Genomic DNA, 27,183 nt, shown 5'->3' on the forward strand with positions numbered 1-27,183 from the left:
AAAAGAAAATATAATTAAATTGCTATTTACATACTTGGCAATTTTCTTCGGAGAGATTAACTTGAAATATAGATGATGAAACGGAGATGATTGTACGATCGACTCTCTCTCTGGGCACTTGGAATAAAAATCGCCGACATCGTAAAGGCAACATTGGCGCGTAATAGTAATTGTACATAGCACTCACATTACGTTCAACATTTTATAAAACGCTTTTGATAACTTCTCACAAACGAAGAAATCAGTTTTAACACAATAATTGTGAAAAATGGGAGCACGATTTAAATCTGCGAATCCATCACGACGCGTTCCATGACTGATCGCGATTCGAAATCTATCGAAGATATTGCGATTCTCGAAGTATCGCAATGGCGGCAAATTTGAAATATCGAAATATATAATTGCTATTCGTTTTAATGGCATTTTTACTTTTTTTGCCATAACACACACGATAATATAAAATGTACTCGGTTATACATAAAATATAATATTTTTCTCTCTCTCGATCATTTTCGAATTTTAATCGTTGTGACAAATATACATGAGAGCGGGCAGGAAATGTACATATTTTACTATAGGTTATGAAGAAATCGTTGGATAATCTTTAATAATGCGTATCCCACACACACAGTTCTTTTATATTTTTCTGAAATTTACTTATACACGATTGCGATAATTATCGAGCGCAATTAATTATTCCACAATTGTTAAGATTACTTATTCTAAACTTTCTTAAATTAATAAATCATTCACGCGCGTATTTGCCTTCATGCAACGGATAGTCATATATCAGTCTCGCGATAACGTGTAACACTGATAAACTGCTAAAATTAACTTATAGGCGTTATATCTCTCTATTAAGTGGAATCTCGTCGAGTTAATTAGTGACACTGTCACAGAATTCGAATTGAATTTACGAAATGAGCACCAATTCCGAGTGCACGATTTTAGTAACGGGTTTTGGTCCCTTTGATAAATACGTGGTGAACGCCAGTTGGGAATCGGTGAAGGAATTGCAAAAATTATGGGTAGACTCCAAAGAATTTCCTAACATTAAACTGATTGCAAAAGAAATTCTAGTATCGTACAGTTATGTATCCACTCAGATTCCTCAGCTTTGGAAAAAACATAATCCTACAGTAAGCAATATATTATTTTTCATATTTATGAGTTATAGTTTTTCAATATATTTCTATTGAATTTCACGTTTTAGATTGTCCTACATGTGGGTGTATCATGCCAAGCTGAATCTTTAACAATAGAGTGTCATGCTTGCAGCAATGGCTATAATAGATTTGACATAGACAGCAAGTGCCCTGATGAAGCAAGTATTGAATGTAATGTCTTGGAAACGAGTATAGATGTCAAGGAACTTTGTGATAATGTGAATAAAAATTATGAGAAACATAAGTGTAAAGCTTGCTTCTCACACAATGCTGGCAGATATCTGTGCGAATATATATATTATCAATCTCTCGCTATTGAACCAACAAAAACTCTATTTGTACATGTTCCAGACTTTGACAAGTATTCTAGTATACAAACTGCTAAAGGCTTGTATGATATTTTATGTTATTTAATAAAAAATTTAAAATATAGCTAGTAATCTTAATCTAATAGATATTCTATATATATATATATATATATATATATATATATATATATATATATATATATATATAAAATATAATTTTATTAAAAGCTTTATACTTATGACACATTTTCTTATATATGTGTGACACAGTTGATCTATATTCGATAAAATTAACTGAAAAAAAAAAGATAAATAATATAATATTATATATTGTATGGGATATGATTTAAAATTAAAATAAATAAAAATTTTATTGTTGCTGTATACATGTCTAATGTCTAAAACAAATGCAATAACACATTGATTGCTGTATATTGCAACTCATGATCCAGTTTGAAATTTTGTCCGTGCAGGTGGAATATTGTATCTAAGTTCAAGAAATTCTGGTTTTCTGATCATTGATGCAACGTGTCCCATTTGTATTGTACAATCGGGATTCAGATTCGGTGGTAGTAATGTGCATTCTCGTTCTAAGATGCAGGCTAATCCTTCTAATAACTCGATAAAGCCTATTGATGCTGCTGCGCGTCGTAATCTATTTACCTCCTGTGCGATTATATAAGATAATTATTTCAAAATCATTATAACTAAAACTGACAAAATACATTCTTTTTTATGATATTTACCTTATAAAAGTTTTGTGTTTTCTCTGGTAATTTTCTCGCATGTCTTAATATTTTCTGAATATCGGATTGTAAACCCACTTGACGAATCCATGAAGGAGCATTTTGTGTATAACTTCTTTTCTCAGCTGGTCTCACCGGAAAACTGACTGGAGAACCTTTAGCTGCATCTAATGGGCCTAAATTGCTGAAATTGCCTAACCATGGCACAACATCAGATCCCGGTTCTAATACTGTTAACATTAAGTTAGATTTCTTCTTTGTATCTGCCCAAGAATATATAAATCCATACCATTCATTGTTCAATAAACAGAGGGCGGCCATATTTTCTACCTATAAAATATGTAATTCTTAGTTCACAATTACAAGAAAAAACAAAACAATAATTGCTAAACTTCTAAAGACATTACCTTCAATGCTCCATGAAGCAATACACAAAAAGATGGCATTTTTCCCTCGTCTCCATTTTCATCGGTATCTGAATCCTCTTCTAATGATATACCCTGCATACTTGAAGTTTTCTCTGTTGCCAATGGTAAAACCAAATGTCTAGAAATGGAACTTGGACTACCAACATCCCCTACAGATATAAATCCACATATTTCTATAGTTTTTGATATTACCAGATCTGGGACTAATTCAAAGTCTGTTTTCTTTGTATAAGGCTAAAACATAAGAAGCAATGTCTATATAATTATTCATGATAATTTATAGTGTGTTTTCTTTTGATGCTTCTTATTACCATAGGAGCTGGTGATAATAAAATACGAGAGCCTAAATGGCCACATTTTAAATATCCTTGAAAGGAAACATAATTTGCTTCAGCCAGTTTCTGGAAACAAGCAGTGACAGAATATTTATTAAGTGGTGAGTCTGGAACTAGAACAATGCTGTCACCACCAGCTAAATCAACTAATCGTTGATAGAGAGGTAAACCAGCCTGTAAACAAGGATCTGAAAATATAAAATAAGTACATATAAAATATAATTGAATAATATATTCAAATATATATGCAAAAAGAAATATATGTCAGTTTTTAACTTACCTTGCTGTGACCCAATGCACACTATACTTAATTTTCCTGGATATGGGAAAGGTAGTGGAAAGGGGTTTATACCTCGTGTGACATTTAAAGAATTTAAAGAATCACCCAAAGACATCAGTCCTATGCCAGGATTGCCATCTGTAATTAGTATCACTTGGCAAGCAGTAGCATTGCCCCATTCTGCCATAATTACATTATTGACACCGTGTAATGCTCCTTCGATACACGTCTTGTCCCATTCCTCAATAGTCTGTAGCTTTGCACGTATACTGTCGTAATCACGAGTGAAAGGACAAACCACTTCATACAATGAGGAAAATACAATCTAAAATTTGTAATATATTTGCATATATATTAATATATCCACTGTCCCTGAAAAAAATCTATCTTAATATCACATTAGCCTATTCTTACCAGTGACACAAATTCCAGCTTCGAATTAACTTGCAAGTAATGTAACAAAGCATTTATACCATGCACCGCTAAAGAATGTCGTGTCAATGGCTCATTTTGTAAATTATCATTCGTTCCGTTTGTTAATACGGGTCTTCTCATTGACAAAGAGACATCTAAGGCTATGACTGTAGGCATTTTGATCAAGTTAAGCTTCAATATTGATCAAATACTAGAGACACTTGTCAAAATTTCATTATATTATATTATATACTTATTGATCCGATTACAATTTTTAAATGTATATTCTCATAAACTTGATCTCGATATATTTCACAAACAGTATAGGTTATATTAGAGATTCACATTATTAATTTGTTCTCTCTGTAAAGAGCAAACTCTGCTTGCCTCGTAATAAATAATTAACAATTTTATGTAACGCTTTTGTAATGTTAATACAATTTTCAACGCTGTCGTCTTTACCAGCCTCTATTACATATACAATATACTGATGCTAAGCTAACATGTGTTTTCCAAACGTTCTATTCCCGTATTGTATGCATCAATTTATGCATCACTGATCGAATATCCATTAAAGAAAAGCGAAGAAAAAGAAAAATATCTTTTTACATATTATATGATACAAATTACAGCTCATGTAATACATATATGTATGACAATTAATGTATTCTTATTATTATTATACTTAAAATTTTCTTTATTAATAAATAATCATTATAAGACAACTTCATTTTGTGTGTTTTTTAGAAATATTTATATATTTTAATGTATAAAAATTAAATTTGCTCAAAAGATTTTATTTGTCCTTTTCTTTATATAATAGTTTTTATATATAGAACAGATCACACATATACATATTCTTTACATGTATTACTTCTACAAAACCTAAAAATTTTATATTTACTTTCTCGCTCATTTTTTCTTAGAACTTACAAATATTGTGAAAATGATGTTAACTTTGTTTGAAAAAGAATTATATATGTGGCAAAATAAATATAAGTTTTATTTTTATAAAAACAGATTTTATATTTAATAAACATCACATATATCAAATTAATTTCTATCACTTCAGTTCAAATCAACAGATATAACATATTTCTGCTACTATTATAAAAAACTATATCTTACACAAAAATTACAATATAAATTATAATAAATTAAAATTAAACTTTTCTTATTGATTAATTCTATCTTTAATCTAGATGTACAAAGAACCATCAGCAGGACCTAAATATCTCATAGAAATTAATATTACATCAATTAAAGTCCACACACCTAGTCCACCAAAACTGAAAAGCTTGCCAATGCCTTCTTGCCAGTGTCCTAAATAAAACCTTTAAAAAAACATTTAATAAATATTTTATAATAAATTGTTCTATATTTTAGATAATACTCTTTTGCAAAATCAATATACCTGTCAGCACCAAATCCTCCGAGAGTAATGCTCAATATCAAAGCTGTAGACCATCGATATCCAACTGTCCAATTGCAAGGCAAGTTTTTCATAAACTTTCGTCTGCCCAGACACAATATGTCATCATTTACTGTACAATTTGTTCTACAATAAAAATATTATTTGTTAACATTATTATAACTAATATATAATGGAACTGATGACTACAGTACAAACCTATAATATTGCTGCGGAGATGCTACTGAACTACAGGAATTTTTCTGATGGCACTGATGTTCCCAATGATCAGTTTGATAACAATAACGACACATATATTTCTTGAAAAAGGACTTGTTTCCCTATCAAAAAATAATTTATTTATAACTTTAATATATAAATCAATTATATATCTTTCTCAATATGTTATATAATTCTAAACTTCTCTAATTAAAAACAAAATTTACATACTACACAATCAACATGTTCCATAACAGAACACTGCGCAATATAGATAGCACCATATATACAACTATAATTTAAATTACAATTCAGACATTCTCCACTTAATTCAGCACAATGTATTCCACTTGGACCGCACAAACCAGTTATTTCCTCCTGCAATTTAATAATCTGATTTATATTTGCAACGCTATACAAAATTATTAGTTGATATTATAAAATCTTACCTTCTTACTACTGTAAGCTGGTGTAGTATTTACATTAGCTTCTTTTATAGTAAAGGTACTTAGAGTCTCTGCAACAATTAGCATATCAAATATTATTACATGAAAAAGTATTATATATTTTAGCATTCATATATTAATATATTCAACATATTTCTGATAACAATTTTTACATTCATACTCTATAAATTTTATTAAAATTTCATCTGGATTGTATTGAGGTATATTATATCAATGCTCAATACAAGTAATTGACAAGTTTGTTGTCAGTTACCATGACCTATGTGCGTTTCCTCGGCGGAGGTTGACAGAAGCGCTATAAAAAGGAATATCACGTTCCTTGAATTGATTCGAACGACGTTCATCCTGCACAAGGATTTGTTTCATCAGGTGCCGGGGATTCCACTCGTCAAAAACTCGCTACATATGTACCTCAATTCTCGAAAGAGTTTATTCGTACATATAAATACATGAAATCAAAAGACGCGATAACGTCGCGTATGCACACATTTGGCGTTATTAATCATCTTCGATCCATTTGACAGGAAGAGGAATGTGTTAAAGTCATCTGTCTCATCGCAATTAAACACAATTTTCTATCTTTTTACTATTCTTTGTATTATACTCTGCATAAAATGATCTATAAACTGATATAAAATGTATATATATATATATGTATGAACGTCTGATAGGAGGAACAACATGGTGTAACCAATTAGAATTGCTACCACGTTTATTCTATATATACATATATATTCGACTTCATTCTTTTCTCGATTTATTTGTATAAATCCTTTTAATTAATATTGAATGTATCGAAAAAAATATATGACAAACACTATGATGGAATAAATGTCGACATGTTTCTACTTCGATATAAGTCACGACAGAATTTACTCGTATTGTGAGATTGTTTTTCAAAGCAAAAAAATTTAATATCAATAAATAAAATAGAACACGAAAGTGAAAAGTAATAAATGAATAGGAAGAGATAAAAAGAAAAGAAAAAAAGCGATAGTGAAATTTCGCGTGTACGCTCGTTTCCGACAATCAGCTGACTTCCGGTACTAATATAAGACGTTAGAATGTTAGCAAGGTGTTTCGGTAAATTTGCTTGACGGGGAAGTGTTTTTTTTTTTCCGGAGAGAGAAAATTACATCTCCCTTCTGCGAAGCTTGCGCAAGTGATACACTTTTTTCCTCAATTTAGCCTAGTTATAGTTGGAAGAAAGTGATGTAAATCATCCGCCTAACCACGCAGCTGAGGCATATTTTTTTCTTAAAGCTTCGCAATTTCGAAAAAAACACCACCGCGTTTCTATCGTCATCATTACTCGATTTTTAGCGGGTAATTTTGCATCGAATCATATGGTAAGCGCGATTTTATGACAATCAAGGCAATCGATAAGAATAAGAAATTTCCTTCATTGAGACAAGAATATCTGAGAATATCTTCATGGTTGTGTGTCTCCGTTTATAGAATACTATGTAATGCATAATTGCCGCTGGTCTCATCGTCGAAAATAACATGAATTCAGAGGGAAAAGATGGAAATAATCAGAGTAAAGCAGAGGTTAAAATGGATGGAATCAGTTTAAAGAATGATAATCAATCCATGGATCAGAGCACTGTGACATCCAAAGTGCAGCTGGAGAATGGAGCTGCTATGGAAGAATTGAGATTGAACAATAATAGCAATGACATCAAGCTTGTGTTACCATCTGTCAAGACTTCTGTTATGTTTTCCAATGGAACAAAAGCTCCCATATCTGATTGTGCCAATTCTTTGGAGCAGAATGTTTCTCAAGACATGTCAAACGTGAACATATCTTCCATGTTTACGAGCACCGCCAATATCAAGCCTCAGACTGCAAACACCAATGCTATCAATTGTCAATTGAAGGTCAAGACTGTCACAAATACAAGCACATTAAATCTGCCTAAGTCTCAAATGCACTTGAATCTATCTTCCACTCAAGTAAATACACATCTCAATCATAATTTAGCATCGAGCGTTCTTAATTCTACTGCAGCCACCAGTGCTATGTTACATTCAAGTGTATCTATGTTAAATGCATCATTAATACCTCCTAATTTATCAATGAATAAATCAAATGATGACATAGACATGAAAAACAATGTGGATTATGCATCTGCCATAGAGAAATGTCCTTCTAAAGTTTCTTGCAGTTCAGATTCTAGTCCAGAGGCTGATTCTTCCTGGACATCAAAATCCTATGGATCTAGACGTGTACTGAATAATATAGGTGGTAGTATAGGTTCAACAAGTCAAGGAACTTGCTGTTTTTTAAGACCTAATATCAATGGCAATAGAGAAGTTGCTGGACCCAGTGGAATACAGAAAGTAGGTTTTTGTATTGTGGATGGTGCTAAGTGTTTGTACTGTATGTTTAAGATTTAAATTTACCATATTTTTAGGCTTCACAGAGAGAACAGATAGAACGAATGGATTCTAGTTCTGGAAATGAAGGGGATATGTCTGATGGAGAAGACTATTGTATTTATACCTATAAGGGGAATGATGATGTGATACATTTAGATCAACGAGAAGAATTACATCAGGGTCACGTAGAGAATCACGAAGCAGAGGGACAGAACCATAGTGGTAGATCGAGTCCAGAAATGGATTTTCTGGAAATGGATTTTGATCCTGGGCCCTCTTGCGAACAGGCAAGTCATTCGCTATAGTAAGTGATTAAGTTAGTAATTAGTTTCTTCCTTCACAGGATACTGGAGATAGCGATTTGGCCTCTATAAATGAAGACATACAGAACATAGCATTAGATAATATTGAATCAGACCCTGTATTAAATGATCTAAGCAGTGGAAAAGTTGTATCTAGACAAGGATTGCTGGCTATGCCGCAAATTTCAAAACAAAGTACACAGAATGTTAATCATACGAATTTTCAGCAATCTGCAAGTAATCAATCCACAATAGAACAAAGTTCAAAACCAACTTATTCTGCTCCATGGATGCCTAGTACTAGTGCTGGAACTGGTATGATCTCTTATTGTCTTATTCTGTAATACAAAAGTTGTATTATTACATAAAATATTTCACATATTATGTTCTCAATTTATAGGAAGATGGGATAGTGCAGCACTTTATCGTAACACAGGTTGTCCATTACGCGAATCTTATGGTTATCATAATACAAGTGGTGACCTTATTTCACCCGGTGATAATAGAGATTCAGATTCTGAATTATGGGTAGAACCCTCATCAACATCTGTCCCGGACAATTCCACTTTGAATGCCAGAAAAGTTAATCTTAGTTCTACACTTTATCATAGAATGATGGCTAAGAAACTAATGCTCAATAAACAAGCTGCATTTAATCAAAGTGGTGATTCCAATCTGGTTAATATATATATATCAATAGATAATAGGTATAATTATTAAATCAAATAATACATGTTATTAAATTTCAAACAATATTTGAATACAGGAAAACGAGCTGTGTAATGAACGGTTAGATGGATTACCACCAATAGAAAAGGTAATGCTATGGAGTGAACAAGAAGCTACAATGAAACAAGTGACACAAATTGGTACCTCTGCTTGTGGTGCTACATCTGCAATTAATGCTTTGGTATATATTGTAATATATTGTAGAAATGATAAAAAAACGTAAATTTTTATAATGATTTGATCACATGTTAACAAGAGCTGTTTTTAGCTGGCCTTAAATATATCATTTTCCCTGGAAGTATTAGTAAAAGGTGTAAATACAAGATTGAGAGAACTAGGTGTATCGCTACCGAGATATCTTGTCAGTCGATCGTTAGCAGGGGCAACTCATAAAGATATAGCACGAGGAATATCATTATCCACAAATGGCGCAGCTGTAACAAAGTTTTTTGCATTTTATCCAGAGAGAAAAGTGTCATTATCTCATTGGTTACATTATTGGATTTCCAGAGGTGAGAAATTAAAAATATTAAAAAAGAAAATAAAAGATTGAATATATTATTTCTAAATTAAAAAATAGTGTCAGTTAAGTAATAGAGATATTGTTTGTCAAATAAATATGATAAACCTAAAAAAAAAAAAACAAATATTTTTTTCCATATTTCAGGTGCTGCACCAATCGCAACATTGAATTTACAACACTGTGGAGAAGGTTGCGACATACCGGACGCATGGCATCATCAAATGATATTCGGCGTAGGACAGGCTGGCATATATTTAACAAATCCTCTAGAATGTTTACCTGAACAGGTTCGTATAATCAATTGATTAATGAAAATAAATTTATAGCATGCCTAAGTTATTGCGTAGCCACAGTATTTGATTAGAATCCTCTTTTTGTAACATGATTTTAGCTCGTATGGCATCAATTAGTTAGTCCCAGTATTCTGTTAATACGAAAAACAGATGTTCTAGCGCATTGGAATGCAAATACAGATCTAACGCCACTTGCGACAATGGACCAGAAGTGGCGAAAACTTAATGTTCTTGGTATATTATATATACTTTCATATATACTATTTCTATATTTGTATAAATCATAACTTTAATAAAAAATTTTTGGCAACAGGGCAAGTTGTAAATATGGTGCGTGAGTCAATGAGCCGAAGACAACAGCCTAATAACACGACTACCGGAATGACTCACATTCGCATTCCGGCGTCTTATCAAGCGGGCATTACATTGGTTATGTGTGCAGATTCCGCCGCAGCCACCGAATTACTACATGCAGAACAACTACCACTACTCTAGTCCTATTGATCAAAATTAATAAAACGGACTGGCCCACTTGATTTATAATACATTTTATTAGCAGGCTAGTCCCCATACAATGCCCTTATTCCTAGTTCATTTCTGTATTATGTAAAAACCAACAGGATAGAAATAATTTACATTTTTGACACAGAACGCGTTTGTATTCAAAAAGAGAATATTATTGATTAAAATATATTTCAATATAATATTTCTGTTAATATGTAGTTATATTGATTGTATTAGATATAAGCTACAATAGAGATTAAATTTTTATGTATGATACTTCATGTAGTAGCAAACAAGTTTACACACACACATTGATAAAATTGTTCAGATTATATTATTTCTACAAAGAAAAAAGCGATATAAGGAATTTGATATTTTCCACACACATATTGCTCGTATTACTCTTTTTTTCTATTCTCTTATTTTCTTTTCTTTTTCTTAATAAAAATGTACATATATAGTCAATAATGACTAGTAATGAACTGCATAAGTTCATAACGATGTGTCTTGGTAATTGTGTAACAAAAAAAAACCGCTATATTTCGTATGTATAAATTTTAATATAGAGAACCATATTACACTTATCATCCTATGTCGGAATCGCGGCGAAGTGCTCGTCTTAGATATGTTGACGAAAGAATAATTTTGTGCAGACGTGTAAGACATAAATATCGAGTTTTATGTACATGTACACAATGTATAACCCAGTACATCTCCAATGTTTATTTTTAGAGGTTCTTTTTTTACAAATCTGACATACTAAAATGATAAAAGAATTTTTGTTATGAAAAATTAATATATATTGTATGATATTTATATCTAATTTAGAAGAATCTCTTACCTTTCTATAAAAGGTGCACGCATACTTGTTGTAATAGGAGTTGGATTAGCTTCATTAAGTTTAAAAACACTCTCGATACGAGCGATTTCTGTTGAAGTGGTATCCATGCCACAGAAAGCAGCCCAATCATTTACAACCATACCGGCTGCAATCACATTACTGCCTCTATTCACTGTTCCAGTCTAAAATATAATTACCAATTGAAAACAAAGAAAATCACGAATTTTTCTTATTCGTCTTACCGCGAGTGGTACTTGTAGAAGAGAAGATAATTCATCTTGTTCCTGTATAGACATATTTGGATGCACCAAACCACCTTGATTGGACAAAATGGAATATGATCCAACAAGAACATTACTTGCAACAGTTTGCCTAAATACTTCCACATTCAAAGTATCAGCTAAAATTTCTTCAGTTTCCTACACAATAAAATTGCAAATTATATTTACTAAATTATCATTCTCCACTTTAAGTAGAAGTAAATTTTCTATTTACTTATAACAAAAAGTATATCAAAAACTTACCTTATCCAGATCTGGATGAACTAGAGCGACGTAATCGTTGCATGCTATAACATTGCCAAGAGCAGACAGCCTCTCTTCTACTCTTTGTACTTTCACATTATCTGGTAATGAATTTCGAATGTGTTGCAATTCTGTATCTGTAGTTGTATTTGGCACTAATAATCCATTTTTATTTCCTGTATTATAACATAAGTATTTATAAGCAATATTTAGGTACGCATGTGTGTATATATACATAAATTTGTTTTATATATTTGGCATTTTTAAAAAATATATTTTTTTATAACAATAACTTTTTCACAATATAGAAAGAACTAGTATTAGTAGAGATATTATATACTTTTATTCTATATTTATATTAAAAGTATAATTTTGAAGAGACCATGTTTCAAGAGCTAAAAAGAAATTTTTTGAACATTAACATTTTTTTTAGTTTTTATTTTTTAATTATTTATATTTTATTATTGTGCTATATTATATATAATATTCAGTTTAGTCAATACTTCGATATGAATAAAAATCACTTTCTCACTTACGTTTTAATAGTAGTAACACTTAATATTCAAGTGCTGATAAAAATTATTTTAATATACTTACCAACGCAGAGTCGACCTATAATACGACATCCTGCCACTGACACATGAATAACAGGAATTGTCTCTGCTAATTCAGCTTCAAATACACTGCAATTTTATCAATAACGAATATGATAAAACGATAACAAATATATATATATATATATATATATATATATATATATATATATGTATGGTTGAGATATTGCAAGATTACCAATAGATGACAATATGACATTTCATCAGTATAATTAGTAATATAATATTATATTACGTTACAATATATTTATAAAAAAGTTTAATATTTATAATTGTATTCTATTCTGCTCAATACATAAGTATTGTTTTATACGTTTTAAGGTTATGTATCAAAATATTCATATCTCAATATTAACGAACTCTTTCTTGATATGTTTTTTATGCACCGTATTAATAAATAAAATTAAAATTAAAAAAATATATATATATAAGAATGACGATTTCACATAATTGCGTTATGAATGACGTCATTCTTACCTGTAAAAGTTTTCGGAACCGCCGATCGCTACCAAGCAATAAGAGTTTGTCAATTTTGAGAAGACGCCAATCTCGTTGTTGTTTTCGAATTGTACACGCACTGCCATGATTAAGATCGCACAGATTTTACATCAGCGTACAACAAATTAAAATCTCGTGAACGTCTACGTTCGGTAAATTTGTAAACGCTAACCTCGAAAATTTGCCGCTTGCTCTCTGTCGTGGAGCACGAGGTGACGGCGAGGGACGCGCGCACGTGAAACGTGAAGTATGAAGAGGATATATTCGACAAGAGTGCGTTCGAAAATCTTACTAGGTTACAGTAACAATTGACCAATCAGAACAAAAGGAGCAAAGATTTCTTTATCCTGATTGGTTAATTTTTCGAGAGATCAAAATAATGTGAACGCGATTCTTCCATCGACGTTATCGATGGATATATATCTCGAGCTTTGCGCGAGTTCAAAGTTAATTTGAAATTTCTAAATGCTTACGAAGAAAAGATAATGGATAACGCATTGGACTTATGTGCAGCGATAAATGATAAAACGGTACGTTGATTAAAGTTACATTGATTGTACAGTGATTACATTTAGTTATGCAATAAAACGTAATAAACGATGTAACGAAAATAGAGAGAAAAATATAATATTTATAATTTGTAATATATACAGAAATCATTACACTGTATAAGATATGAATAAACGGTTAAAATATAAAATAAAGTTACCTTATCATTTTATCTTTTTTTTTCTCAATTTCAACCAGTCTTGAATTGTAAATAAATAAATAATTTTGAATGTAAAAAAAAGAAATGAACAAAATTTCTTGATTAATTCATTATATATCTCTTAAAACTTATTTTAATTTATTTTTAAAAAACATTATCTATAACAAACTTTATCTTTTTCTCAGGATTAACGTGTTATATGAAAGAATTGCGATGTTTTATCCCGTACTTTTCCCGTCTTGTGACCTTGTCCCAACTACTAAATCTGCTGGAATCTTGTCGTCGATGTGGCAGTTGGATCATGGAGATTTTTATTCGTTGATTGAACCCAGAGCACAGATGATGTGTACGACTGAATATAATTCAACGGCGGATAAAAATGAGGTGAGTAAATAAACCATGAACCTCTCACAAATATATTATTTAGAAAACAAAATAAAATCAATTAAAAGCATTAAAAAAAATCTTATCTCAAGTGCTTCCATCATATCTCTCATCTTTCATAATTTTTAATCATTGAGCCTCTTAAACTGTGAAATAGATAAAATGTGTCTTCGTGACGTGATTTCTTATCTTGAAAAATCAATCTCCTTTGTCAATATATTCTACTTTTAGATTATCAATAATTTCATAATAATATTTTCATGCTAATATTTCATGTTAATATTTTATTAATTTTTCTATGTATTGATATGACCTTAAAAGTATAATTTTCATTATTACGATGTTATATTTATTGAATTAAAATTTATTTTCCACAAATTTTTTCGTAATTTGAAAAATTATAAATCTTTTATAAAAACAGAAGCATTTTAGAAAAGAATCATGTTGCTTTAATATGTTGTGTAATATCTGTTCATCAAATAACATTTGCTTCATATATAAGCGTTATAAAACTAAAAAAAAAGAACTCTAAATATGATATTTCACATGCAAAAAAGCAATATAGTATCAAAATATTGTATAATACAAGATAATTAAAAAAATATATATAACAAAATAAAATTAATTTATGTACCTGTTTTGGCACAATAAATTGATATGCATGCAGTGGTTCGATAATATAGTTTATATATTTATATATTTGATTACATAATAAAATTATCAATTTCTGAAATTGAAAATGGAGGGGAATCTTTTTTTTTTTTAATCAGTATTGCAAATTTATTTATAATACAATGATATCAAGTGTATGTTTATGACTAGCGGCAATTCAATTTTGCCATAAAATCATCTTATAAGAAATTTTATAACTGCTAAGTGTGATTTATGAGCTCGCCAATATAATTTGGCAGGAAAATTGTTAAGTTTTGAACAGCTGTTCTTTGGCATTTTATTTTTTATACTTATATACATAATAGTTGCCAATACCGATTAATTCATATTTTCATATTCAATTTATAAGATGCTGATAAAATGCACTATACTCATAATTACTTATTCTTAAGGTGTCAGTAAAAATAGTAAATTGATGAAAATCATTGTTTTATTATCAATATTATTGTAAGCATTATAAATATGCGCAGTTCTTATTTTGATTAGTTCTGGGATCATATCGATCATTTACTTTCGATATTGGCAGTATATTTTGAGAGTAAGAAATTCCGTCGTTCTTGCGTCTTTCACGAATAGTTAATATAATTATTACAAGCATAAATTTATATGCAGTTCTCTTAGATATATTCCATATTCATAATAATTAAGGATGATGGAAGTAAAACTACAGTTTTGTATTTGATTTTGTGTCGTTTCTCCATTCGCTCTTTTTCATATCTCGCCTTTTCTATCGTGTATACAAAATAAACATAGTATAAAGTCTTCAGTTGCTCGGCTTGAAGGTCGTGTATTGCGGCAACTTTTCACTCTTGTAATGGGGCTTCAACGTCGCTAAGCGATCGGGTTTGAGAAACAGCTGCTCCCCCTGCACAATTTCCATCTTAGGATCTTAACGTATCTTGGTATCTCGTAAATTTCAATCCGCATTAACCTGCCTTATATGCAACAACTTGAATCTCGCATATTTATTACTAATTACAAATATTTGTCTTTCATGAAGAACTTACACATTTGAAGAATTTATTTTTCTGAACTGTTCTAAATCCACATTTCTAAAAAAATGAAGATAGTTTGTAGAAGATGAAAAAAGAAAGATCTGTAACGCAGAATCTTTATTTTTTACAAATATAGATTTAAGACATTTTGGCAATAAACTTTTCTCATTTGATGAGTTAATAAAATAGCATGAAAATGCATAGGAATTAGATTTCAATATAAATTAATTTTACACAAAATCTCTATGTTTGAAAATAACAAAGTATTGGTATACGGATATATAACATATTTTATACATGTTTTTAATATATAGGATTATGTAGAGAAAGTTAATGCGGATTTGGTGCGGATGCATAAAGATGAACTAGCACGAATTGCTATCATAATGTTCTACAGAGATTATTACTTGGCAGTCAGGAATAGGAACTAGCATGGGTGCAATCTGTGCAGATCTAGACGCGTCCGAAATGTCCGGTACGCGAGGATGGAAAATTGTTTCAAAAAGGGTCCTTCTACTTTCCTGACATCACAGGTGTCAAATAGTCCAGGCCATAGTTAGATCCATGACAAACAAGAAATCCAAATTAATTATAAGGAAGTACATACTAATATAAAGAATAAGTATGTAAATGCATAAATAAAAACCAATATTTAAAATCACATACATAAATACAAGGGCAAATAAAGTATTAATTTATACTTGGCTTTTTAAGAATCAATAAGAATTAGAATGATAAATAATTTTTATGATAAATAAATGATGATAATTGCAATTTTATACTCGATATTTGACGTTAACGATATATTAATAATATTATATTTTTGTGTATAAATGTAAAAAAGTAAAAAATGTAAAAAAAAAGCAAGATTATAATTTTTAAAAAAATTTGTCAAATTTCGTAATCGGGATTGAGGAATATATGTTGGACGTGATAACAAATGGCAATTACATATGCATATATATGATCACTTTTTAATGATGACAACTTTATACACGAAAGAGAACGCCTCGAAACTACTACTTTTTTATACGCCATACAATAAAGTATTTCACATCATTAATCCGATTACAAAGTCGGTGGTACTCGCTTCAGGCTTAATTAATGATGATGGTAACAATCAGGAGATACACTATAGCTAATCTTACCAAGACGATCCAGGTAACGGCAAACAATATGGTGCGTCGCATTTGAGATAGGGATGAAAATAATCAGTGGATGGTTTTTCTGTACATATAATCTCGTAAGGTGTGCAGGGTACATACAAAATGCAACTCTGACATGCTCACTCGTTGGTCGACGCACTCTGAAACGATCTGTACAGTTTGGTTCCCCGTTTATCGAGAATTTATCTCGAATGGATAAATTATTCGCGATACGACTACTATACAAATGCGAATCAAATCACTGGCTGTCAGCTGTTTAAACTACTCTGCAACAGCGATGTAGAAGCACACTGTATATATATATGTCGCAAACGTGAGAGTGAGCGATTACATCGCTGTTAGCATCAAACTTTCATTTATTGGACGACGATTCGTACGTCAGGATCGTGATCTAAACGGATATATGTATATGTATATGTACATATGCACTTATTTAATATATTTAATGAGATAGTAATATATCGTCGTTAAATCGTAATGAGCATAGTTTCGACTAATTAATATCTATCATACAAACATTCTTCAATGTGATTTCCGACGGTTCTTTTACAATGTTTAGCATTTCAAGTACACGATGTCAACGATCAGATGGAAAGAAAAATGCGTTTGTAGTAATGATATTTGCTACTCGCGCTTACAACTTTTTCTTTTTTTAAAGAGGGCAGTATTGAATATGGCATGTAATGAGTTTCACGTATTAATTAATTATAACTATTTTCTTACAACTGTTATATATTTTCGAAATGGTTTGATGATCTCGATACGCAATAAACTTTGGAACAATCCAATAGAGATTGTGTATGGTACACATTAAAGCGCATAACGTGTATATTATACATATTATATATCTGCATGTTGGTCGTGTGTCGGAAACACACACAAGTACAATATTTTATTTATATATAAAATCTTTAACGTCTTTCCGACAAAAACAAATAAAAAGTTCGCGCTTCTTGTTTTTTGATTTTTTTCAATCCGATTTCATGTCCCGATTTCTCGTCCTGTAAAAGGAATTTTTTCTACGCCAAAATTGCTCGCCCATTTAATTTAATTAATTAATAAGTGTATAAGAAAAAAGTATATGTGTAATATTGATATTTGCTAATGGCGCCTATAATTTTTTTCATTTTTAAAACGGGTAGTATTGGACATGGCAATAATGTTTTTTGCGTAATAATTAATTACGACTATTGTACGTTTTCGAAACGGATGATCTTGTTGCGCGATAGTTCGTCCGTCGTCAAGTGCTGCTACTTAAAGCGTAAATTCGGCGATCTCGGCCGAGTTCAGTCTTACGTTCTTGAATCCCGCAGGATGCGCGGCTGCAGAGAATACGCTCCTTTCTGGATGCAAGCGAAATCAAAACAACACGAGATGAGCTATCCGCGCGAGAAATGAGCCAACTTGAGTGAATTGATAGGAATTCCGTTTAAGATTAAGCATTTCAATCTAAAGCGAAACGAATTCCGTTCAATTCAGCTTAATTCGATTATTTTTTACAAAAATAAGATACGGTGCGCTCTTTCTAAATGGGAATACGCGCGTTTAATTGGCAGGTGGGGTAGGATGGTGGCAGCATTATCATCGACACTCTCTACTTATGTACATCTATCTAAATTAAATTACAAACAAGGACACAGCGGTAATTGGTTGAGGGACACTCAGAAATTAGATGCAACCAAATGCATGCGTAATACACCCTACCGAACGCATAAATCACTCAAGCGACTATCGCGATCGGAGAACATGATACTTGTGCGAGCAGCGCGTGTCTCTGCATAAGTATCATAATTTAACATTGGATCGTCTAAAAACTTCTCTAATGGATAATGTCCCAATATAGTCGCATAGTTACGTTACATAACGATCGTAATAAATTTTTACGCGCGTAAAATCGCGAGCGAGAATGACGCACGTCATTTCATCAGCGAAAAGTACTAACAAATTTTTGGACGACCTAATAGAGTGCGTTTGGTACATTAAAGCGTATAACTTGTGTTTATATTTTTACATATCCACGTTGGTCGTGTATATCGGGAGAGAAAAAGAACAAATACAATCTTTTTATTTATATATAAAACCTTCGAGATCTTTCCGGGAGAAAAGGTGGAAAGTTTGCGCTCCTCGTTCCTTGCCTTTTTTAATCCGATTTAGCGTGTCCCGTTCCTCGTTCTGTAGAAAGAATTTTTCCTGCGCCAAGATTGCTCGCTCATTGATTCAATTAATGGTTATATACGAACGTGCGGGGCGCGTCAACGTTTTAAGCAAATCGTCAATTTTATATTTTCTCTCATTATATTTGACGAGCCCCCGAAAGCAAATGATTGAAAAATTAATACGATAGTCACCGACAAACAATTCAATGAATTAATCGGCAGAAATATACATTAATATCGATCCGTTGATTACGTTAGTTAAATCGTTGCGCTCAATCCGAACGGTTCGTTTTGCATTCAGGTCAAGTTACATGCACTTGCAGTTCTGCTTTCGCGAATGCATCGATTAAATTTGAACGCGCGTGCTTTGGTCAGGTAGCTATTTTCGAGCGAGTGCAAAGTGAGCAAGCAGTTGAAAAAGAATCTTGTCTGAAGCGGAATAGCTAATAACTAGTGACGTGTTGGTCGGTGACACGGCAAAATCCAGGGAGAATACGAATTCTGTGATAAGATTAATGTACACTGTACAATGAGACAGAGCGAGTAGAATTTTGCACAAAAAAGACGTATAAATACAAATACAAATGTAAATAAATATAAATAAATATAAATACTATATTTTACACAGAGAGATAAAAAAAATGTATCTTTTATTATCTAGAGCCTATTTGATAGAAGATTATGTCACTACAGAAAGCACCAACAATTATGATATATTCATTATAAAAGCAATTTTTCATGACAAAAAATTCATCTTTACATTCAAAATGATTTTCATATACAATAATCTTACTTCTATCGCAATTATGCATTTTCTTATATAATTGTATAATAAAACAATACAAAAAAATAATAATGTAAATAATAATGTAAAATATAATATATATGTAATATATATATATTATTGCAATTAAAAGTCAAAATTCAGTATCGAAAAAAGCTTATCGTGCAAAACTCTACAATCGCAACAACTAAAATTACAATAACTAATTTCGAACGTGTTCCAAGGAATGTCGGAAACTTGCTGCAAACTTTATGTGCAATTCGGAGGCAATAGTGTGATAAATAATTAAATAAAGAAAGAGAGAGAGAGAGAGAGAGAGAGAGAGAGAGAGAGAGAGAGAGAGAGAGAGAAGAAGGAAAAAGTAACGCGAGAAACACGCAAGATTTTAATTATGCGAGAGTAATTCGTTTTTTCTTTCTCTCTGTCTTATTTGCAACTTATCTGACCTGCAATGTGTATTGTCCGTGAGGCTGTCCATGATGATGATGCCTCTGATAATGTTGCTGTTGATGTTGGTCGTGCTGATAGCACTCCTGCTGGTATTGCTGCGATGGGACGGGTTTGAGAACGTGATTGGCTCGCTTCTCTGGAACGAATTGCTGACTCGTACGTTCCATCGTATCTACTGCCAAACGTGGATCCTCTATCATAGCGTTGGAAGCCTTTGTACTGTAGAAATGGCGGATATATTATTCTGGTTCCGTTTCATTAGAGATGCTTTGTTGTATACGCGCGGTACACGTGAGAAAATGCTTTTCAGATAATTCTTTTAAAGTACAATAGCTCTCTAAGGTTCATTTAGCTTGAAAAGAAATTTAAATCGTCAAAATTTAAAAAAGTAAGAGAAGAAAATGCTTCTATAAATGTTTTTTTGTTCTTAAACTTTTTTTTTTATAAGACGAGATATAAGAGATTTAGAAAAATTTCCTGGTTCGTTTGAAAAATATATGTATTTTTGCAATAAAAATCTCGTATCACTGCGTATGCAAATTCGTAGATATACTCTAGCGCAGTTCTGTTCAAATGTACACAATATTGGAGCATCGCGGCGTGATCCACGGCGGCGCCTACTCGTCTATAAATCACCGCGCAGCGCAATATCGCGTGCTTACCAATGCACTTGCTGCAATGCCGGTACTGTGTTTCTGGCTACGCAGCATCTATCCGAACGTAGGAAACAAACGAATCCCATTATCAGCACCGAGAGCACTGTGAACCCAGCTACCGCGCCGATAACGAGCGGGATCTGCGGCAGAAAGGAATATTCTATATGCGCTGTGAAACATTTCGCGTGGACGTTCGTATAGAACTCACACGCATACGGAATATAATTTACAAAAGTTATAAAAATTTTTTAAGGATTTGTTTGTATTATACGCACATCAATTATATAATAATAATATAAATATGCAAGCTCTCATTATAGTTTACTTTGTAAGAATTTTATTATTATAAATATATATTTTCTAATTTGTTTACGAGAAGAATTTGTCTTTTAGATGTTGAAAGTCTTTTAAAAATAGATTGTAATTTGTAAAATATTACAACTATGTGTGCGTACATGTATGCGCGTATATATGCGTGTGTTATGTTTGTATGTGTGTATGTTTACCTGACCGGGCTCATCGACTTTCAGCATGAGCGCTCGTCTGTCACTGCCACGATCGTTCTCCACGATAACATGATACAGCCTTTGATCCTCTTTTACCGTACTTGTCAACTCTAAGATCGCTATATAACAATCCTCGGAAGCTAGCGGCTCCAGATCGAGCGCGCGATAACGCGGTTCCAGAACTTCACCTGTCGATAATAGAACGAATCCATGCATCTCTCGACAATTTGTATTCTTCCGTTTCTACGAACAACTGAAATAAAATTTCGCAAAATAATAGATACTTAATTAAGACAAATAAAAAAAATAACAGAAAATTAATAAGTAATAAAAACCAAATTAAAAAAGCGTTATCATTAAAAAAAAAAAACCGAAGAATAATAAATAATATTAATGAAACATAAAGAAATAATCCCAAAAATATATACATGGTATAAAGATTCTTAAATATTATATACAGTTTACTGTAGTGTAAGTAATTATCCGGGCGCGAAGAACCCGTGTCAACAGAAATTAATTAATCGTCCGGTATCTCGAGTAATGGGAGGAAAAAAATTCACGGCGCGAGTAGAGTACATCGATTTGGGTTTTGCGGAAATTGGACGGATGTCTCAAGACCGAAACGATCTCGTAGCTCGTGTTACGGGCGAATAATCAATTAAGCAGGGAGTAATTGCGACTGTGCAACGGCAGGATCGTCTATAAGAGGTACCCATAGTGAAGTGCCAATTATGCCGAGAAGCATAGGAAAAAAAAAAAATGTGTACGAAGGGGTAATTCCGGAGAAAAGCTCGAGTGCTTTTTTCGCTGGTTCAACGAAGGAGGAAAGTTTAACGCCGTTATAGTTTCGCGAAAAAGCATAAGAGAAAGAGAAAGAGAAGAAAACATTAATAATTAACACACCGGTCTTATTTGCAATATTTCAAATAAAAACTAAAGTTTATATGTTAATGGTTCGTTAGACGAGGTGAGTTTCGTTTCGCAGAGACGCATAACGAACGAAGAATTGTAGACCAAAGTTGCGTGATAGCCGAGGGATGAAAGTCAAAGCAAAACAAAGTAAAATCGAGTCAGCTCGTCGTCGCGGTCATAATAATTTTACACGCCAACAACGTGCTTCGAAAGTGCTATCTCTTTCGTACATACGTCGCTTCTGTGTGTAGCTCGTGTTTACCGAGACGTTTACAAAGATAAAGAGCGTGGCTATCTTTTGCGGCTGGCTCGCGTGGTGAGCAATCTAAAGCGCTATTGTAGAATAGTAAAACAAAGCAACCAGGAGATCAATGTTCCCTTAAACTTTAATAGAAAGTTTTCGCTAGTCGACCTATTAATTCATTGGCCCTATCCGTTTCGAATAATATTTTTTATTCGAGCACAATACGATCGCATCTATCGCTTTACAATTATTTTCGTAAATAACAGCATTATTTCGTAATTTTATAAAAGCTTTAAGATTGATTAATTTTACTTTTAATATGAATTTCGTATAGAGATTTATGGCAATTCTCCACGTACCTTTTTGAAAAATTTCATATCTTTTTATAAAAAATAATTCAAATAATAAAAATCGATAATAATGTTAAGGCAACAATAATATAAAGTTAAAATAAGATAAAATAACAATATAATATTTCAAGTTGATCAAATTGTCTAAATTAAATGTTACGTATCCCCGTATGCATTTTAAAGTAGTAGAAATTCGATTCTCTATTATTTGCTTCTCTCGGTTACATACGTTATTTTATTGTCTCTCGATGCAGACTTTCCTTAAACAGAATACGCAAAAGAGAGAGGAAAGTTCAAACCGAAGACGAAATCGAACACTTCTTGTGATAGTTTAAGGCAAACAGTCTCTAACCGGCGTGTAGTCTGGTGCTGCCCCATTCCCAGGCCACGAGTCGCGGCTTCGGGTCCGAGCACAGTCTGATCTCTAATCTGGCCGGGCTACCCTCGGTCGTTACGACGACGAACTTCTCTGTGATGGCTGGCTTCACCACCTGCGACACATGTTTAACATCCTTTGAATAGAAAGTTCGTTGCTGCGGCCGTCCCTCCCTATTCCTTTCCATCCCTTTCATCAAACAACGAACGTGAGCGCTACGAATCGCTTCCTGACAAACGATTTCACGGTGTGCCGTTTTGCGAGCGAAACGTATCTTAGTTTCTGTATTATGTCAAAACTCTAATGGAACGGTATAATAATAAAAAATAAATAAATAAGTAAAATTACGGCTTATCGCACATGAAATTCAACACATAAAAACGTAATATACTTTGATATGAACGATTGACACGTCGATAAATACATAGTGGCGATTAATCAATGATACGGAAATGTTTGACGAAAATTGAAATACTGGATATATGTCGCGATTCTTTTTATCTCACCAATATATCGTAACCTTCATGAAAGAGACATTATCAGGAAAAATGGTAGCGACTCGGTGAAAATTGCGACTTAATTTAGATACGAATGACTAAGCATATTCGATACGAAAGCAAAATGATATTTCATTCACAGGCAGAGAGTCCCGCTGTGAATACAGTTTTCCATCGCGAAAAGAGGAATCTGTGATTTATGATGCGCATATTATAACTCAATTCAATGCGATATTGTGTTTATCGCGAAATAAAAAATATTACAATGCGGATATATTTCTTCATGCTATGTATAATTCGCCGAAATAATTCGTATTCATCTCTGTCGTATCGCGTTTCAAAATTCTCTGTTTCATCAATCGTGTATTGAAATGTGCTCGCGCAAATATAATAATAATAATAATAATAATAATAATAATATATATATATATATATATATATATATATATATATATATATTCATTATTTTCGCAATGTTTATAACATCGAACTATATCGTATTTACATAATTAAAATGTTGATTTGATTATGTCACGCGCATATGTTTCAGATTGATTTTCAAATACCGTGCCTATGAAATAACTATAATAAAAATTTCGATTGTTTCTTCCAATATGTGATATTCGACTGTCGAGATAAATACGTAACACAAATCGTATGTACGCACAACGTCAAAATCAATTTGCACGAGATATTGACATTAATAGCATTGCTGAACAGATGAAACAGCTTGGTATTAAATGAAACGAAAATCAAACCTTTGCGTAGCCAGTGACCCGCATTAAGTAACATGCGATCTGCTGGTGGGCAATTTGAATAAAGAGAAAGAAAAAAGAAATATCGCAATATATCAAAGTCTTTTCATTTCCGTTATCGGCGTTATTAATCGAGTAATTAGTTATTGGTCACTGAACAGAGTTGAATTGCGAAACACTATAATATCACAATAATTGCAATATATAACTCAATCTCTGCCCCTATATACGTTACTGTTATAATATCTAGACATTTTATTCGCAACGTTGCACCCGAGAAATATAGATAAAAAATCGATTAATGCCGAATATGCTCTGATGAATTGAGCACAGTGGAAATTTATTTAAAAACTCGTTACAACGATTATGTGCGTATTTATACGATATGAATTATTGTACGGGAAAATATTGAACCTTTCCAATTAATTGTTATTACAGTTTTTTCATGCATTCGAGTAGCACAAAAACAGGTTTGCGTCTACGTAACATCGAGAGGCATTCTTTTGAGAGAAACAATATGGTGTTCGTTACAATTAACGAAGGTATCGATTTTTAATATCGTGTACAATGTACAATAAAACTTGATGGCGGCTTATTATTGATGAGAGAAAAACTACAAAGCATGCCGCCATTAAAAAGGTATTTGAAGTCACATAGATCAGATATCTTCTTCACTTGACATATATATTATATATACCGATATGTATATTGTCAAAAAAAAAAAAATTATGTTTTATCATAATTATTAGAAATCGATACATAGAATTTACTTTGCTTTAACAATCAATTGTAGACGGTAACTTTGAATTATGATAAAAATAATGTATACATAAAGTATAAATGCATAATATAATAAATTTCAGTTTGCTTATCAAATGATCTCTTTAAATAATCGATTATTTTACAATTTTCTTTTTAGCGCAAAGTTACTGCCGTTAACGCAATTTAAGTTTATCTCGGTATATTGTTTCTCTACGAGATAATGAAGCAAAATGGGAGTAATGTATAAGAGTAACGATTCTGTTTCGTTACGCGAACTACACCCTATTAATTCTCTTCACCGATATTGCGTGCGGAAAATTTTTAAAGTTGAACGATAGAAAGCGAAGTGTGTATTCGCGACTATCCTGTTTCAGCGCGCACGCGAGAGAGATATTCGATGATTCGAGTTTGCGCAAATAATGAAGCGATATTTTTTCGTGACAGATCCGCCGGAAATGGTTATTCGTCAACGTCAACTGCCCCCCCGCCCTCCCCTCCTCCTCGGTAATTCTGATTTGCAGCAAAACTTTTTCAAACGTCGCGCGTTCCGTCATCTTACCCTTGGAGCGCCGACCACTTGCAGAGACACAGGGTCGCTTTTAACTTCCCTGATGTTGCCATTGATCTTGTTGGAGGCGAGACATATATATTGACCCTGTTGCTCGTACGTCACGTTCGTCAGGATCAATCGTTGCCCCGTTCCGCATTCCAACGGCATGCGGCCGTCCGTGAATATCTGCGCCCATCTGCGCACACGCGCGACCGCACAGAGAAATTTGCAGATGAAAGGTAAAGAAATTGAGGTCTCTTTGTCACGATAGAAATATACGGTAACAAAAAAATATTTTAAAAATGTAAGGAAGAAATTAATAGCATTTTTACAGAAAAATGTAAGAAACGTCAAAGCTACGAGATGCGAGTCTCTAATGAAAAAAGCAGATTAAAATTGTTAAAAATTAAAGATTCTGCATAACAATTAGCGGCACAAAATATTATATCTGTATATTCTTATAATATAAATAAATAAAGATATTTATAATGCGATGTGTCAATAATCAATAGCAAATACATACTATTTCAAATAATATAAATTAATATTCTTTATATGAAAAAATCATTCAATACATTCAAATGAATGTGATTAAATTACATTATTGATGCACGTATAAATGTACAGAACTCAGAAAAATGAAAAATTAGGTAATTAATTTTAATCACTTGTACTCAGCCGGCGGCATCGCATCTGCGTGACATTCGAATGACGCACCAGAGTACAACAATGCAGTTGTCAGTCGATCTGGCCCGACTGCGCTGATCATCGGCGGATCTATGAAAAACCACACACATATATATACATAATAATTTAAGATACATAATTCTTTCATAGAACAATCAGAGCAATAAGAAAAAAAATTCCAATATCACATAAATTGCCAATAGCTACAAAAAAAAAAACTTTGAAATGTAAATCGAATAAAGATGGCAAATTAGAGTGACGAGACAGACGATACACGTACAGTTTACAGACACTTGAACCGAGACTGGGCTGCTCTCCCCTTCGGTGTTCGACGCCTCGCAGAGGTAAACGGCGGCGTGATTTCTGTAAATCGGGGAGAACATCAGGGTCTCCCCAATACTGGCTACTTCGGTCACACCAGGACTTTTCGTTTTCCTCCAAAGTATCGAAGCCGGCGGATTAGCGTCGGCGAGACATCGGATTTCCAGTTGATCGCGGCCTTCCTCGAGCTGGCCGGTTGGGACGCCGACTAATCTCGTCTCCGGCGCGTCTAAATTCATGCGAGATGTGCAGTTAATCACGAGATCG

At 32.5% G+C, this 27,183-nt stretch overlaps 7 protein-coding genes across 15 annotated transcripts in view; 3 read left to right on the forward strand and 4 right to left on the reverse strand.

Annotated features, from left to right (window-relative positions):
* The first annotated feature begins 28 nt into the window (after positions 1-28).
* On the forward strand, positions 29-1,618 carry LOC126850055 (pyroglutamyl-peptidase 1). Its single transcript, XM_050592671.1, has 2 exons — positions 29-1,139; positions 1,214-1,618. The coding sequence occupies exons 1-2, from the start codon at positions 921-923 to the stop codon at positions 1,601-1,603; spliced, it is 609 nt and encodes a 202-aa protein (XP_050448628.1). The 5' UTR covers positions 29-920; the 3' UTR covers positions 1,604-1,618.
* A 201-nt stretch (positions 1,619-1,819) lies between these two features.
* Positions 1,820-4,243, reverse strand: LOC126850005 (integrator complex subunit 14). 2 transcript variants are annotated; one of them, XM_050592576.1, is made up of 7 exons: positions 4,065-4,243; positions 3,678-3,844; positions 3,264-3,588; positions 2,960-3,171; positions 2,628-2,882; positions 2,221-2,550; positions 1,820-2,140 (listed from the first exon to the last, which is right to left on the reverse strand). In XM_050592576.1, exons 2-7 carry the CDS (start codon positions 3,816-3,818, stop codon positions 1,916-1,918), a joined length of 1,488 nt encoding a protein of 495 aa, XP_050448533.1. In that variant the 5' UTR covers positions 3,819-3,844; positions 4,065-4,243; the 3' UTR covers positions 1,820-1,915. The 2 variants fall into 2 exon arrangements, with proteins under 2 accessions (XP_050448533.1, XP_050448532.1); XM_050592575.1 differs by having other exon boundaries at positions 3,678-4,243.
* A 434-nt stretch (positions 4,244-4,677) lies between these two features.
* On the reverse strand, positions 4,678-6,535 carry LOC126850052 (TM2 domain-containing protein almondex). The gene is made up of 6 exons (XM_050592668.1): positions 6,028-6,535; positions 5,757-5,824; positions 5,539-5,685; positions 5,308-5,429; positions 5,092-5,235; positions 4,678-5,011 (listed from the first exon to the last, which is right to left on the reverse strand). The coding sequence occupies exons 1-6, from the start codon at positions 6,116-6,118 to the stop codon at positions 4,876-4,878; spliced, it is 708 nt and encodes a 235-aa protein (XP_050448625.1). The 5' UTR covers positions 6,119-6,535; the 3' UTR covers positions 4,678-4,875.
* Positions 6,536-6,830: 295 nt separating this feature from the next.
* On the forward strand, positions 6,831-10,828 carry LOC126849967 (uncharacterized). Its single transcript, XM_050592461.1, has 10 exons — positions 6,831-7,123; positions 7,233-8,117; positions 8,192-8,443; positions 8,500-8,773; positions 8,859-9,136; positions 9,225-9,368; positions 9,456-9,699; positions 9,855-9,997; positions 10,102-10,237; positions 10,317-10,828. The coding sequence occupies exons 2-10, from the start codon at positions 7,281-7,283 to the stop codon at positions 10,496-10,498; spliced, it is 2,490 nt and encodes an 829-aa protein (XP_050448418.1). The 5' UTR covers positions 6,831-7,123; positions 7,233-7,280; the 3' UTR covers positions 10,499-10,828.
* Positions 10,829-11,047: 219 nt separating this feature from the next.
* Positions 11,048-13,211, reverse strand: LOC126850050 (eukaryotic translation initiation factor 6). The gene is made up of 6 exons (XM_050592661.1): positions 12,964-13,211; positions 12,470-12,555; positions 11,873-12,048; positions 11,591-11,767; positions 11,349-11,530; positions 11,048-11,266 (listed from the first exon to the last, which is right to left on the reverse strand). The coding sequence occupies exons 1-6, from the start codon at positions 13,068-13,070 to the stop codon at positions 11,251-11,253; spliced, it is 744 nt and encodes a 247-aa protein (XP_050448618.1). The 5' UTR covers positions 13,071-13,211; the 3' UTR covers positions 11,048-11,250.
* Positions 13,212-13,388: 177 nt separating this feature from the next.
* Positions 13,389-27,183, forward strand: part of LOC126850073 (uncharacterized) — a 96,320-nt gene continuing 82,525 nt past the window's right edge. For all 3 annotated transcript variants that reach the window (XM_050592702.1, XM_050592701.1, XM_050592703.1), the window contains exons 1-2: positions 13,389-13,514; positions 13,879-14,077. In XM_050592702.1, the coding sequence (XP_050448659.1) occupies positions 13,504-13,514; positions 13,879-14,077 (210 nt within the window). In that variant the 5' untranslated portion in view covers positions 13,389-13,503. The remainder of the gene's footprint in view (positions 13,515-13,878; positions 14,078-27,183) is intronic.
* Positions 15,145-27,183, reverse strand: part of LOC126849980 (hemicentin-1-like) — a 144,291-nt gene continuing 132,252 nt past the window's right edge. For 2 of the 6 annotated variants that reach the window (XM_050592488.1, XM_050592493.1), the window contains 8 exons: positions 26,876-27,145; positions 26,577-26,685; positions 25,918-26,104; positions 23,321-23,459; positions 21,463-21,650; positions 20,963-21,096; positions 20,297-20,519; positions 16,693-19,100 (listed from right to left, as the gene is read on the reverse strand). In XM_050592488.1, the coding sequence (XP_050448445.1) occupies positions 18,975-19,100; positions 20,297-20,519; positions 20,963-21,096; positions 21,463-21,650; positions 23,321-23,459; positions 25,918-26,104; positions 26,577-26,685; positions 26,876-27,145 (1,376 nt within the window). In that variant the 3' untranslated portion in view covers positions 16,693-18,974. The other 4 variants (XM_050592490.1, XM_050592491.1, XM_050592489.1 and 1 more) reach the window with 4 other exon arrangements.

Source organism: Cataglyphis hispanica, chromosome 5 (assembly GCF_021464435.1).
Source record: "Cataglyphis hispanica isolate Lineage 1 chromosome 5, ULB_Chis1_1.0, whole genome shotgun sequence".
Classification (NCBI taxonomy): domain Eukaryota; kingdom Metazoa; phylum Arthropoda; class Insecta; order Hymenoptera; family Formicidae; genus Cataglyphis; species Cataglyphis hispanica.